Source organism: Ixodes scapularis, unplaced genomic scaffold (assembly GCF_016920785.2).
Source record: "Ixodes scapularis isolate PalLabHiFi unplaced genomic scaffold, ASM1692078v2 PGA_scaffold2__306_contigs__length_199485367, whole genome shotgun sequence".
Classification (NCBI taxonomy): Eukaryota; Metazoa; Arthropoda; class Arachnida; order Ixodida; family Ixodidae; genus Ixodes; species Ixodes scapularis.
In genome coordinates this window covers 150,262,419-150,278,394 of record NW_024609857.1, presented here as the reverse complement: position 1 = coordinate 150,278,394, position 15,976 = coordinate 150,262,419, and the positions used below count along the sequence as shown (strand labels likewise).

The window sequence follows — 15,976 nt, the reverse complement described above, 5'->3', positions numbered from 1 at the left end:
TTCCCTCACGTCAATCACTTGTACTAAGTAGCATAAGATTGGCGCAAGCTTTTTGGAACACTCGGTGTACAGTGTAGAATGCGCGTTCTCGGACACGTTGTCTGAGAAGGAGCCGAAACTTTTCAGCTGGTTGAAACTGACTCTTTCTGCCCTGAAAAGAATTTGGTTTCAAAATAAAGGAACATTAAAATGTCGTGGGGGAATGTGGTCACTCACTTGTCACAGGGAAATAAGACATTTCGTACCTGATATTTTCCCGATCATGCATATTTTACCGACAAGGCATGTACCTACCTCAAGAAAATACGCAGTTTTATGCACTTCTGGTGAAAGCGAGCAGGATGCTTTTTCTAGTCTTGGCTCAGTTCCGAGCTCGTTGGAGGCAAATTAAAGCAACTTTATATACTTTTTAAAGACCGACGACCAGTTTGAGCTTTCCACTTTTCTCCCACTTCCTCCTTTTCCCCTTCTACCCTGTCCAGCGTTGCCTGTTTCCTCCTGCCTTAGGGTGAGGGGGATCCTCTGCCTTGCAGAATCTCGTGTCTGCTCGTCGGCCTTTAAGCAATCTAGAAAAAGGCACCGACATCAGTTTTATACAGTGACTTGCACAAAACAATTAATCGCATAAAATCAATAACCTTCATTAAACTTATATTCGTCGTCGAAAATTTCACTTCAACTCAAAAATGCGCCGAAATAGATCGGCAAAGAGGCAAACGGACGAGTTCACTTTATATTCTTTTGGGTATAGAACTCGGGTAGACACAAGAGCCTTACTTCTCTGTAGCGTTTTAAGTTTGTGCTACGCACTCGAAATCTTAAAGACCAAATCGTCCTCAACTCATTCTTGAACATCGAATTAATCCTTGTGCTACAACAATTTTCCTTCTTTTATGAAATGAAAATACTCGGTGACTTACTACTTGCCGTCAAAACATTTATGTTGTCAAAGCAGACAACAAAAAAACGACACAAAATAACGACGTCTGGTGTACTCATATGGTAGCGCAGACTGCAATGCAAGTTTCTCCCTTCAGTGAAATAAACAAAAGATCGCTACTAGTCACGCAGATCAGTGACTCTCTTAAAAAAACATGCGTATATACTTTGTTTAAAAAAGCGAAAAACGATCGCAACAAAACGCACTAAAAGTAAAACGGCGTGTTAAGGTTTCTGCCCTTCACGCGTATCGAAGTTTGCGTCTAAAGCGAATAAAAACCAGCTTCCGATTTCGATTTAATTCCCCGGCTAAACTCGCATGTCTCGTGGCTAAGAGCACAACTGCCGCGAGGACGGTAACCTCGACTGCTATCGCGGTCCTGCCCGCAGAGCGAGTCGCACAGAGACGTCCGCTCGAAGACCACGATACATGCGGAACGATGTATCGCGAAAAGAAAGCTCAGCCTCCGAGAGGATATGCTATCGAAGCGAGCAATCAGCAGTTCCCGTTTCGTTTTGGCGGGCGGTCACTGCGTGAGAGCGCGCTTTGAAAACAAAAAGGAGGCTGCCGCTTCTGGTCGGAAGAGTGGGTAAAGGTCGTTGCGGAACCTGCAAGATTCACAGCGCCCGCTCTCTCGGCCGCCGATTTGAATATGGATGAAACGTGGCGGCTTTAGACGGCGTTGGCTGCGCGTCGCGATCTGAGCGCCGCCGCTTATTGTGAACGCGTGCCTATGTCTGACAGCCGCCTACTTACTCTACGACCCGATACAGACGATCAAGCTAACGGGGAAAGTGCATCGTCACGGCGCACGTCGCCTTTGTGTGTTTGCTGTAGCCGACTGAACAAATCACTCACAGAGAATGGGACCGACGCGATCCTCTCACCTTTTCTTTTGTGCCTATAGATTTTTGCTCAGCATAGCACATCCATAAAGACAAAGACCGCCGTGACGAAGCACTTTTGGGGCCGCCCGATCGGCCCTATTTGATTGTAGCGTCGACTGGAGTGGGACTTGAAGGGAAACGAAGTACTACAGTCGCATACGCACATTCTGGCCATTTCGAAATGAAAGCTTTTTGCTACTTAGTTTCCATTGATTTCATAAATATATTTGAAATGATGACGAATTCGGTGGTGATTTGAAATAGAGGCTCAACTATTTAAGCGCACCGTCGTCGCACGAGTGAGCATAAAACGTCAAAGTCAAATGTCTGAAACGCTGCTCGAGATGTGCGGGTTTCATAAGCCACGCTTAGCATGCACTTGAGTGACTTGGATGAAAATTCGGATGCGTATCTATTTTTGACGCCCGGCAATGGTTACTGTTAGCTAGGAGGATGTAATTTGTTGCTAGTGTAAGGACTTAAAATTTGCAATAGTATAGATTATCTTTGCATAATATGTAGTGTGTAAAGGCCAATAAACGAATGCCCTCCCGCAATAAATAATATATTATACCAATACCTTCAGTTTCTCTGTGAGAAGGCCTTCAAACAGGTTAAATCATAAAGTACAGACGTAAAAATTTGCGTCGTGGTGCACGCAACAATGTATAATCAATGCTAAATTTTTATAAACACGGCCTTACGTAAAATGACACTCTATTACTTTCAAGTCTTAAACCAAATCCAAGTGTATGCGATTCAGTAAATTGGATGTTTGTGTAAACATTTTATGGTGTGTTCAAACCAACATGAGTATGAAATGTAAAGGAACAAAAAACCTGTCATTATAAAAAGGAGAAATTAAAACTTTATTTCGTTTTAGCTTTAATTAAGGGAATTCAATGGACATAACAGCCTAAAGACCATTCTCGTACTAGGTACTTATTTATTACCATCATATAATTTTATGCACTACTACTATGCCATGCGACATCAGGAAAGTATACCTGTTTTTTACTCAATAATTCAGTGTGAAAACAGTAACCAACGGTTCCATGCTATATTTATACACAATGCTCTTGAAAATGTTTTTCGTGATTTAGTTTTGATATTGGAGCGTTACCTTTCTTTACGTTAGAGATGTGAAATAAATTTAAAAACCACCGCCTCATCGATAAATGCATTAATCTCAAAGTTATTTATTAGCCGATTAATTGCGCAAAAGTGGATTCTCCTACGGGGTTTCACGGCCATCACCTTCGTCACTCTCAAACTCTTCATCAAAAACTTATATTCACTGGAGACGTGTCTGCTCCTCTGAGACTCAATGCGCTACTCATCCACAAACTTTTTTTAAAGAAAATATGCTACATTATATAGAACAATTAGGACCACCTAGCGTGAAATGCGCCCGCCCAACAGAAGCAACATTCAAAGTGTCACCACTTCCGACGCGTTTTCATACTTTGATGAAATAGGTGTGTCCGGTAGAGTAACATCTCTGAACCTCCTTAATTACTTCACCAGGCCTTTTGTAGGTGGCAACTTCACGTCACAAAAAGGTCCATATATTTTATTAATTCTTATCATATTCATTACTTTGCAATCAGCCCATGACATTTCATTGTAGACAAAAAAAAGTTAAATAAAACACATCGGCTTCTTGAAAAAGTACAGTTCTTTGGATCGCCAAGGCTACACAAATCCCAGTAGTTTGGTTCACTGAATGCATGTTGTATGTTTGTAATTTACTTATTCTTTTAAATATTCGATCTGCCTTCAAATTAAACTAATTGCTTAAATATTTAATCCCCTATTAATGTCCCTTTTTAATAGCCGTGCAACCCTAACAACATATATTCTTATAAATCAAAGAGTAATATTAATCCTGGGTGCGGTAACTTTCTCTCCAAGTCCAAAACAGCACAGGCGTTTCAAATTTTCAATTTTCAGAATTTATTTTTAGATAAAGTGTTGCTCAGAATTAAGCTTACCTCGTGTTTGTGCTTGTCATCGATAAGATCTTTGTTCCTCTTATGTTTAAAAGAGATTCTAACATATTTTAATTTTATTCAATGTATATACATACCCAGCATGATGGAGGCTCTTTGCGCATTAAGATTAATAACAGCAGCATCCGAGATACATATCGACAGAAAATGCAGAGCTGCCAGCAAACCACTAAGCCGCACTGAAAGGCTTTGGATGCCTGACATAAGAAGTCTTTAAAAATAATTGTAAGCAATCTCCACCCCCCCCCCCCCCCCCCCCCCCCAAGCCCCCTCAAGGAGACAGCTGAATTTACTTTGAGCCTTCCCGACCGACCTTTTTCTTTTTATAATCCTCTCCCGCTTCTTTATACCTGCATACGCGCGTAAAATACCGCCGTGCTAGCGGCTGACATATCTTTGACCGCATTAGCGTCAGTCGTGGAAGGACCTAAGGGTCAGCTCACTATCAGCAAACAAAGAAGTGACGAAACAGGTAATCAGCCAAGTAATCAGCGTTGCGCCCAAATTAATGAAACAACGTCGAATTCATACCACATAATACGAAGGGTCACTTAAAGCGGTCTTAAAGCGCACAGAAAGACTCTGTTATACTCCGACGTTGCGTACAACGAGCGCAGTCAGTGTGCCTTTAATTGGCCGGAGAGCTAGTGAGCTCAATATCTGCGACGAGTCAGTATCTGTGTGCGCGGCGCTACCCCGCGTTGGCTATACGCTCAACGTGATAGCGATAGTATACTCACTCACCAAAAGTGGCGAATTCTTATTCATTAAAAAAATCGAAACGATTCTATGACAATGCAACCGTACATGACACCAGCATACTTTAGGGTATTAAGAAGTGTTCAATTCGTATCAGTTGAATAATTAATTAAATCCCTATCGTAACTTCATAATTCCCTTTCTTCTTTTACTAAGCTTGTGAAGTTCGGCTGTTAACATCTGCATTGCTCTCGAAACTCGATTTATGTGCCACAGAATTAATATGGATGCCTTAAATGTTTCCCCTCTCTAAAGAACACATATATTGACTTGCCAAGTGTTCGCATGATACCACTTTCTCTTTAAAAACACGATAGTGGAAGAGTAATCCCCACTCCGCTTATTTACATTATTCGTCGCAGAATCAGTCATCACGCCAAACCTTTGATGTAATTGTGTTTTGTGTAGTTTTGATAACAAAGGCAAGTCTCTTGTCAGGACTCATTCCCAATCTTTGTTTGTCCTTTGTACGTAGTCTTGGTTATTGAATTTTAATTTTTGTTATTCAGGACGATCATGCAGGTCTGTTGACTTCTTTGATACTTCGCCTTCTTCACTTACCTAAGAAAACCGCGAGCTTCACTTACAAAAGAAAACCGATCAAACTTTTCACAAGTATAGAAAAGCTAAAAATGTGTAAAACTGCTGTTCTAGTGTTATGTTGTGTAACGGACATATACGGTAAGGAGAAACTCCAAAGCGGACATTAAACAGATGTCTCGGCTATTGTCACACAAGCCAAAGAGCAAGTAAAAAAGAAGTATAAAAGGGACTCAAACCGGTGGATTGCTTGGTTATCTTAAACAGCACTTCCCACTCGTAACTCCGTAGTAGGAAGAGGGGGGCGTGGCCTTCCAACTGCGTGTCCATGTGTCGCTCGCTAGAGGTGACCTCGATCTTCGGACCGATTTAGGGTTCGAACGGTCGGCACGTCAAAGATCTCCGCTAAACTTTTCTACGTCTTCTCGCTCTCTCCTCCTCTTTCTCTTCCTCCCTCTTTTTCTCGTTAGCTATCTTTTATATGGTTATCTACTTTCCCGCGGTCAGTGTCTGGCAAAGGCGGTGGAGCAAACGGAAGAGTTCAACCTGAGCCGCGTGGATCAAGGCAGGAAGGGGCAGTTGGTGACGTCACATGATTGGTGGCTGTATATAAATGGGACGCAACGCGGAGTACCCCCGGAAGATTGGCGCTGTTTCGTCTTCACTGGAATAACGGTGCTGTTCGAGAAAGACGCTGGGAATGAAGGTGAGGTCGGAATTTTATACATACCTTTCAAGCGAGAAGTTGTCTTGATGTCCAGGGGGTTGTCCCGTGAAGATAGGCAACCATAAAGGCCGGTTCTCTAAAAGATCAAATTAAATTTAAAATTCTCCAGAATTTAAAAAATCCAGCAATATAAAATGTACTGTATTTTTTTACTTGGAGAAAGCTTCGTTTTTTAGTGATCTTATTTTCGAGCCTTTTTTTAATTTAACCTGCGTGTCATGAGAACATAAACCGTGCTAATTCGATGTCTAGTTGCATTATTAAAATGTCTGATTTACTCAAATTCATACGAATTGGTATAAAATGCACTTCGATGGGTTCTTGCCTTTCTAAAATGCGCGCAAAAAGATTAGCAATAAATTATTATGTTTAGAATATTGCGTTCATTAAACTATGCTTCCCTATTCATTTAAACGGTATTTTAAAATTTAGTCACACATTTTAAACATCAACTGTTTGTACTTTACACTAGAAAGGGGGCCTCTGGGTTTCCTTATAGCGCGAAAAACAAAATAATTTTGATTTTATGCATTCGCTCATGGCTACGTAAGAAATATTTTCATTTGGCACTTGTGCTTGCCTCATATTACAGTCGACATTTGTTTTGTTTTTATCACAACACTAATTAAAATAAATATTTGAAATCCTCTTCCTGCGCCCTTTGCTGCTTCCAACACCTTACATGAAGCGCAGCCCTGCGTGTATGCGGTAAATGACGAGCTCTGAATTTGTATTGAAGCTTCAGTAAGTCTGTTTTTTTTTTATGGCAAGTTATTATTTATATTTTTTATTTTATTTATCCTTATTATTTTAAGCACCTTAACAATCATTCAGAAATTATCTTAATTGTAGTTATTCTTAATTACGTTCAATATACGTATAAGGGGTGTTTTTTTATTTTATATTTGCAGATTTGTTTTTAAAAGAAAGCCATGAGAGCTTCACTTATGCGGTTTGTGCGAGTGAGTTTTACGCCCAGGGGGACATTATGCGGGTGGCCAATCTTTGCAATAAGTCGGATGATTAATTAAAATTCAATAATTAACTTTTTAGGTAGTGACAATAGACATATGGTTCTAATTAGAAAATTGCTGAGAGTCATCCAAAACCCCTAAATCAGTCATTTTCAGAAAGACTTTCAGCGCGTGAGAATCGTAGTAGTGGACTAAAGTTACCACTCGTGGAGCAGGTACGAGAATAGCGGTTTCGGTAAGGCTCGCGCAATTTTCCCGTCTCCTATCTAGCATCAGCCTTGTACCTGCTCCGCGAGTGGTAACTTCAGCGCACTACCGCGCTTCTCACGCGCTCAAAGCCTTTCGAAAAAATTACTGATTTAGGGGTTTCAGACGACGCTGAGCAAATTTTGTATTGGAACCATATGCCTATTTTCATTAATTAAAACGTTCATTAGTGAATTTGAATTAATTAGCCGACTTATCGGAAAGATTAGCTACCCACATAATGTCCCCCTGGGCATATAACTTACTCGCACAAACCGGATAAGGGCAGCTTTTATGGCTTTTTTTTTAAAAAACAAATCTGCAAGAATAAGAGAAAAAAAAAACACCCGGTATTTACAGCACATGGTGCTTTGTTTGGACAATATATTACTTACCGCAACAATATTCAAATTGAAAGAATATATTATGTAATTACTAAGTAATTCAGATCTGAATGTTTTCTTATTTTCGCCCAATACCCAGGGAGGTGAATAGCAACTATGTTTATTTTACATAGGAGTAAGCGTATTAATTTGAATTAAAACACCCTAAAACACTTTTTTTAATATTTTCAATGTCCTTCATTTCCTGCGTCGCATTTTTTATTCATAGATTGTAAAACATTGCAGTTTGAAACCATAAATCATTATGAAATGTCTTCAAGTTTTCTGTTAATCATGAACAATGTATTTTATCTATTTGAAGGTTTTTATTATACTTGCTCTGGCTGCTGGAGCAAGCGCTGGTGTCGTAGAGAATACAGTGGCTGAGTCTGGCGTATCCACACAACATCGAACTCAAGATGTAAGTAAAATTTATTTTGAAATGCCTCCAAATTAGAGTGATAGATGACGTTTTGTTTGGTAACTTGTATAGCTGAACTTCAAGGCTGCTCGCACGGTGTAAGTACAACGCTTATATTTTTGCCTCACCGAACTATACTTTGTCTTCCTCTTTTATGAACAGGCACACGAAGAGTGAATGACTGCTCCAGCGTAGTGGTCAAACCACATATACCTTCAAATGTAAAGATTGCTGAAACGCTCTTTCCTAAGTGGCTGCTCGTAAGATACAGCGATAAAAAAAAAGCATTCTGCGTCTAATTAAGAAAACAAACTTAGCTCGATACAGAATGTCGTACATTGTGCAGAATGATCAGCGATAATAAACAAATCCCTTGAGAGAGACTCTGACTTTAAAATACCTTTCAACGTGTATCAAAGAGATACTCGCGTTTCCAATACATTTTTTCAAACTCTACAAAGGTCAATAACAACTTTTTTCACTACTTCAACTTTTTGGCTGTATCTTCTTTTTTGTTAATATGAAGTAGATTAAAATGTTCTTTAATGAGAATGTGTTATTCTCTTTCGATCCTTTTCTATAAAAATTGGATTTACGTTACATCACGAAGTTGCTGTTTACGTTTATTTTCATAAGTTACGAGCGAATAACAATGAACGATGCTTAGTGATGCGTCCGAATCTTTATATGGCCACGAATTTTCGAAAATGCGAAACTAAAAATATTAAAAATTATGTAGCTAATTTATTAAAAATCAAAGTGATGTGCAAGGTTTTTCTTACCGTGCCTTTTGGAAGGAGTCATTTTACGCGTAATATGTAAGCAGAAGAGTGCAGAGAAAAATTCTTTTTATTTGGGCCGAATGAAAATATTTGGTTTCACATTCGTTGCTTTCTTTGTCTTATCCCCAATGTATCTCGCGAGTCTCAAGCTTGAGATAACTGTTGCGGCTAATTACGTACCTGATTTAACTTTTTTTAACTTTTAGCATAAATCACGTTTCCTACGCCAAAGAAACTAGGGAGCCCGAACCGCCATAGTTCAGACTATTTCGCTGGATCACGAACAAATGATATAAACTATGGCACATCATCAATTGATTTGAGCGTACAGAACAGCCTGAAAATTAGAGCGGTTGGTTTACTTTAGGTGACCCTCGAGGTTAATTATATTCCCCCGTAAAAGAAAAACCCATAAAATTTGTGGTTTACATCTATGTCCTTTTTTAGCTCAAGATACTTAATTTTTTTTTTCACTGATGAGAAAAGGTCACAGAAACTGCAGAGCGTTCATTATTAAGGTGTCCTGTGACCCCCGCCCCCCCCCCCCCCCCAAAAAAAAAAGAAGAGATAAATAAGTCCTACGTAAAATAACATTTGTTTAGACGGATGTCATCCTGTTAATTAAATTACGCAGTTCCGTGAATTAAAAAACGATGACGTATGTCTGTTTATTTGCCATATTTCTCTAAATGATGTCTATAAGGCGATGCATGAACAATGTAAACATAAATAAACGTTGTTCTTAATATGATTGCCATCAATGATCTGGATCTGTGAGCTAAAACAGTCCCGGTAGACAACATTGAGGATTGTCGTCTCTATAGAAATAAACGTATTCATTATACTTAATAATTTACCTATATACCAGCGTTGTTATATAGCAAAGCTTAAGGGACGCATATGCTCAAACGTCTTAACATCCGGAAACAATAAACCCGAAAGGGGACCAAACACGTCGGGGTTTCGTCGCCTTTCGGGTTTGTTTTTTCCGAATGTTTAACTACTTACCAACAGGCTCGTTTTTAATGTTAGCTCATGCCTCTTGCATCGTAATTTGTTCTTTGGCGTGCTTACCGGCTGATGCCAGAATCCCGTTAGCTGGTGAGTCAAAGAAAGACGCTCCGGAATCTCTAAGTCATCCGTTTCTTGAGGTGTCAGTGAATGCATAATACTCTTCAGGCCTCTGCGTCGTTGTATGACTGGGCGACAGGAAGCCGCTGCGTCCTTGCTTCCTTAACAGTGAAAGGTTGCTGTTGGAATAAAACATACACCTATTAGCATTGAGTTCTGAATCCTCAACATCTCATTGAACCTTTTAAAGTTATCGACAAGACCCGTGAAGAAGTTTCCAACGTTACATTGATTTTTAAAGCCATCCTTTCGTACCAAAAAGTCGCCAATACCTCTAACAAAATGGGGGGGGGGGGGGGGGGGGGGATGATCGTTAATTTTCCATTTTCTGTCCAGTTCTCGTTGTGCCGCAAATATCCTCTTCGCACAAAAATGAGATGCCTTACTGCTATATCTGCTTCGCAGGTGTTGGGAAATTACAACTTCGGATACGACGAAAAACACACCAGCGGCGGCTCGTGGCGCAAGGAGTCCGGCGACGCCAACGGGAACACCGTAGGCTCGTATGGCCTGACCGACGCCGACGGCCGAGTTCGTGTCGTCCACTACGTGGCCGACATTCACGGCTTCCGGGCCTCCGTGGCGACCAACGAACCAGGCACCGCTCCATCGAGTCCATCCGGCGTCGGCATAAACGCGCCTATGGGTCCCACGGGGCCACACGGCGACGTTACCTTAGACGGAGTCAGCCTCTCAGCTGCTCCAGTAGATGTGGCAGCCGCCCCTGCCGAATCGCTCGCCGACGCTTCCCCGGTAGCCGTGCCCGCCCCGGTCACTTACGCCGCCGCCCCAATCCCGAGGGTCGCCGTCGCTGCTCCCCAGGTCACTTACAGGGCACCTGAGGTAACCTACGCTGCCTCACAACTCAATTACGCTACTGCCCCAGTCGCCAGAGTAGCCGTCGCTGCGCCCCAGGTAACATACAACGCTCCTCAAATCGTCTATGCTGCTGCTGCCCCACGGATCACCTACGCCGCCGCTCCAGTGACGAGACTGGCCTATGCCTCCGCTCCTTATGGAAGAGTCGCCTATGGAGGCCCATTCCGTGTCTCCAGCGTTGGCCATCAAATCGCGGCAGCAGCTGCGCCGGTTTCGTACACCGCTGTGGCTCCAGCGGCGGTGAAGTTCGCCAACTTCGGGCCGGCTCAAGTGGCGACGCACGCTGCAGCGACTCCTGTGGCAACGTACGCGGTTCCTGCTCCCGTTTTTCGCCGTGTGGTACCAATCGAATTCGTTGGGGCAGGGCAAGCGTACCTCGGTGGCCACGGTAAATACGGACGCTAGAACCTGCGCTTGTTTCAGTCTGTTAAGTTATTTGGATGAACCTACGGAAGGAGACTGCCAAGTTTGTGTGAGATTGTTTATGTAGGCGCCCGCTGCTGCCACATTTACTGATCATGATAGTTTTATGTATCACTGTGTCTCTTCTCTGCTTATAAATGTCTGGTGTTAGTGTATTATGTTTCCCTGTTGTATTTGTGTTCAATATATATGTTGCTATCTTTTTTTTAAAGTTACCATCTCTTCCTTTGCGTGGTAATTTAATTGATTACCCGTTTCATCCACAAGAACTCGCTCAATTGATGATGAAAGCAGAGGGGGAACCAGATAAACCTTTATTAGGTTTGGCGGAGGTCATCACATCATTACGGGCTTTTGCTGCTACAAGTTTTGGTGTTGCATCCAAAGGACGGAAGTACGAGGAATTACTGTACTCACATTTGCAATTGTTCGGCGTAATGTCCTCTGATGTCAGCTTTAGAAATAATGTCACGCGCAAAAGACTCTCGCTAGTACAGATACGTGCACCATGTATCAAGACCTAATAAAGTAACAATGGATTACCAAACAGAAAGGAATACAGTGAAAATAGCGACTGATCAAGAGGCATGCAAAAAAATAAAGGATACAGGAGTTACTACGAATTGTCAATGGTCCCATACGAATATCATTTCAATAATCCTGATACCGCTGAATAAGACGAGTGTAAACTACTCTGGGGTTTAAGCAAATTGAGAATTAAAGAGCTGGTTGCAGAAACAGCTCATTTCTAATTAATAAAGGTTAGTGGAAATAATGCTTTCATCAAACGGCACGGATTTGTTTCAAAACTGCAGTTGGTGTTAGTCCCTTTAATCTCTTCATTATTGATTTCGTACACTCGGAACTTTAGGTATTAATCTCGGATCCCACTAAATATACATTATCTGTATAGACTGTGCACGTAAAGTAGCAGGCTTATCTGAGAAGCGTCTTGGGCGACGGCGCTTCATCTCGTTCTTAAAATATATAGACGGCCTCTGAAATAACCATCTACTCTGCCTCATGCCGGAGAGCAAATTCCGGGAGCAAAAGGGCGACGGATTAACTGGTCAACACGAACGCCAAAGCAGAGAACCGACTCCAGTCATATCTCTTCCCAGCGATCATTCTTCGTCAGCCAGATCCTATTGGAGCTCACTTGCGCTGAAGAGGTTATTAAAAATATTCTATTTCTGCCTACCTCATAGCCCCCTCCCCGGACCTAAACCGCTGCGGCACTCCTCAAAGTTCGCCGCTACGATCCTGGAATAGCATTAACAACGCACGTCAGGTTCCATGTGCGAGGAGTTACTTCGCTGATATCATCCGTGTAAGACTGATGAGCGTAGCCACCATATACGTAGCCAGCGCCGCGGTTTGTTTACGACGCATGTCGGCTTCATCCGTCCGTGAAAATTGAGGGCAACGAACAATTAGATCCAGTCATTTTCATTATGAAACGAGGAGGACCTGTTTGCTCCTCCGCTTTGTGAGGAGTGGTTGTTTTGCCATACATCGCCTCGAGAAGTTCATGGCTATACTGACGGCGCGACCTCTCGCGTCAAGATATCCAGACGTTGCCGTGAGAGAGAGAAAGTGCTAAACGTATTCCGTAACCTTGATGGGAAACATTGCTTACGGCGTTATTTACGAATGAATATGAATGATGGCTTAGTCTAAAACAAAACAAAAAACACAAGGCGAATGCAGGGACGTTTACAAAGTACTTCAACCACTGAGAAAAGGAAATATAATCTTTACGGACAACACATATCTGCAGCTGCAAACAGTAAATCTTTTAACGACAATAAAGAGTTTTAGTAGATCTTTCCGATGACTTTAATAACAAGTTAAGGTACTTCGCCGCCACCTTTTCGCATGCGTTGAAGGTATCGGAGGTATCCGAATGGCTTACTAAAGCACTCTATTGTGATCTTTATTGTCGTGATATCAAGTTAATAAATTCCTATAAAGAGCATATTTTCTATGTTTACAATGCATCACCGACTAGCCCACCTCCAAACATTACAGCATATTTTCCCTCAGGAACCGCCTAGATTAGAAAATAGAACATGCTGAGAGGGTCAATGGGGGATTTTCTCGCAAATATCACTTTTTAACGACTGCAACACGGCTGTAGTGCTGCACGTTAGCAATACTCTCTCAGCTGAAATGGAACTCGCATACTCTCGTTTAATCCACTGAAGTGAGGCACAATGTTCTATTGTCCTCAGAACAGAAGAAGCATAACACGGGTTCCTCGTTTCCGGTAATCGCTGAAAATTGTCGAAAATTGCCCACCGAATTGTTTTCTCAAGTTCGGTTTCGACCGAACTTGAGAACCTGGTGTTTGGATACTTGCGGACTATTCAAGAAAAGGCCGTGGGTATGATATTTTTCGAGAAATATCGCTTTCCCAAATGCAGGGTTTGTTGGGTGCGATTCTGTACAGTATGATTCCTTGAGTCATAAGTCTGACTATTTAGAGCACTATTTCACAATTGAAAGGTTTAAAACAGGGCAACAGGCGAGGGACGAGAAGTAGGACACAAACACAGCGCTGACTCTCAACTAGTTTTTCTCTTTATTTGTTTTACGAATACATTTCACTCTAAGAAATGCCTACGCATCTACTTACCCGCAAAACACTCGAAGACCCAATCTCTGCGTTCTACGAAATCAGCTCAGCGAATGGTGAAGCGGAACATCTGTTTAGACCTTGAAATTCAGTCTGCGCTGTGGCATTACGCAATGCAAGCATTTTGCATTGCGTAATACCACAGCCCAGACTTCATTTTCAGGTCTAAATGGATGTTTCGCATAATCATTCGCTGAACTGATTACGTACATCGCGGAGATTGGACCTTGAGTGTATTGCGGGTAAGTAGACGCGCAGGCATTTTATAGAATGTTCCGCATGGGGGGGGGGGGGGGGGGGGGGGCAGAGTTAAAGCACAAGTGCCTGACGGAGCCTCTGTCCCCCCAACAGTTCAGCCGTGGCAGATCACGTAGGAGCGACATATACAAACGCAAAGCAACAAAGCAGAACTAATATACACACTCTGGAAGCCGCAATCACAGGATCGTACAAGCCAGGCAAAACACACCGTCAATAACAACAAAGCAACCAGGCATCAAACAAGAGTGAAGATTAGATTATACAACGGCAATCGGCTGAAATAATAAAACCCCAAGCGTCACACACAACATTAATAACGTCATTAAATATTCATTCAGGAGGGTCACTAGTATAGAACTTTGACAAAGAAAAAAGAATGGTCTAAATTCATACATATAAAAATCACGAATACTCTTGGGATACCAGAAACCAGGAAAGAAAAGAAAAAATTCAGAATTAAAATATAATAGCACCACCAACCAGAAGCGTTCTGCATTTACCTCTGAATTCATGGAAAGTTCTATTCTAATCTATCTCCATATCTGTATTGTTTAAAAATTTAATTATTTGAAAAGGTAAAGTTTGTCGGACATGATTTGTTCTTATGGTGTGCATTTTTATCTCTAAATCTTGAAGCGTATATGCGCTCATGCTATTTGTTATGGTTGTGTACAGTTCGTTCTTATGTATGCACTGTAAAATTTTAAAGTAGTAAACTTGGTCTGCCTTGAGCATATTATATTTTACAAAGAGTGGCTGTGTGCTAAAGTTTCTTTTACCTCCTCTATAGTTTTAACATATACGTAGTGTTCTCTTTTGTGTTATAATTATTTTATAGTATTTCAAAGCTGTTGTGGTTCTGCAGACCAAAATACCGTAACTAATTTTAGAGTAAAATAAGGAATAGTAAAACGTTTGTTTTAACCAGGTAGGCACTAAGTTTTCTTTTTTAAATAAGCTACCAGTAACTCGAGATAATTCAGTTTTAAGTTTATTAACATAAGTATTCCACGATAGGTCCTCGGGAAACCACATACCCAAAAATGTTTGATCTCTTACGTGCTCTAATAAGGTGCCACCAAACGTTACATTGATAGAGCTGCAATCTCGTTTATTAACTGGCCTAAAAGTATATATACGTAGTTTTACTTCTATTGAAACTTAAGCGATTGGTTTGTAGCCAATGTGATAGGTTCCAGAGGTAGGGATTTGCTGAATTTTCTAAACACTCTTTAGTAAAGCCGGCGAAAAATATATTTGTATCCCCATTCATTATTAACTGAGGAGAGCCTGGTATATTTGTTATATCATTAATATATACAATGAACAACAGAGGCCCCAGGATGAAACCCTGAGGAGCACCTTTTTTTTGTATTTTCGTTTTAATTGATGATTGATTATTGATATAAACATATTGGTAGCGATTTGTAAGAAAGGGTTTGATTAGTTTTAATGCGAGTCCTCGAACCCCCCAAGTTTTAAGCTTTTGTAGTAGAACATTGTGTGCACAGTATCAAAATCTTTTCGTAAGTCTAGGAGTATAAAGAGAAATGGGTCGCAACCACACAATAAATAATTACTTGGTCAAGTACAAAAAGAAAAGCACGAAAAGATAAGACAGCCATATCTGAACGATATACATCATCACCACGAAAAACCGTATAGCACGCGCACATTCTACATTGGTCACGCACAAAAAAAATATCGATTTTCCTTCCAGATAGGGCGACAAGCGGGCGGCTGACACACTTCAGTGGCTAAGCTAGATATCTGTAACGCCTCGATAATTCCACGTGTCAATTGTTCATGATGGCGTTTCACTATCTGACATCGCTGGAACTCTAAAATACTGCCGCAATCGCGGCAATGAATGCCAAGGTGGCCAGATACCGCGGACGCCACATTGTAGGAGTGCTCTCTTAGGCTTTCATTGAGACAGCGGTCCGTCTGGCCCTCATAGCGCCGGCCACAGG

The 15,976-nt window shown here is 41.4% G+C and overlaps 1 protein-coding gene across 1 annotated transcript; it reads left to right on the top strand.

Annotated features, from left to right (window-relative positions):
• The first annotated feature begins 5,413 nt into the window (after positions 1 to 5,413).
• On the top strand, positions 5,414 to 11,259 carry LOC121836402 (calphotin-like). Its single transcript, XM_042291293.1, has 3 exons — positions 5,414 to 5,844; positions 7,791 to 7,889; positions 10,208 to 11,259. The coding sequence occupies exons 1-3, from the start codon at positions 5,839 to 5,841 to the stop codon at positions 11,084 to 11,086; spliced, it is 984 nt and encodes a 327-aa protein (XP_042147227.1). The 5' UTR covers positions 5,414 to 5,838; the 3' UTR covers positions 11,087 to 11,259.
• Positions 11,260 to 15,976: the final 4,717 nt, after the last annotated feature.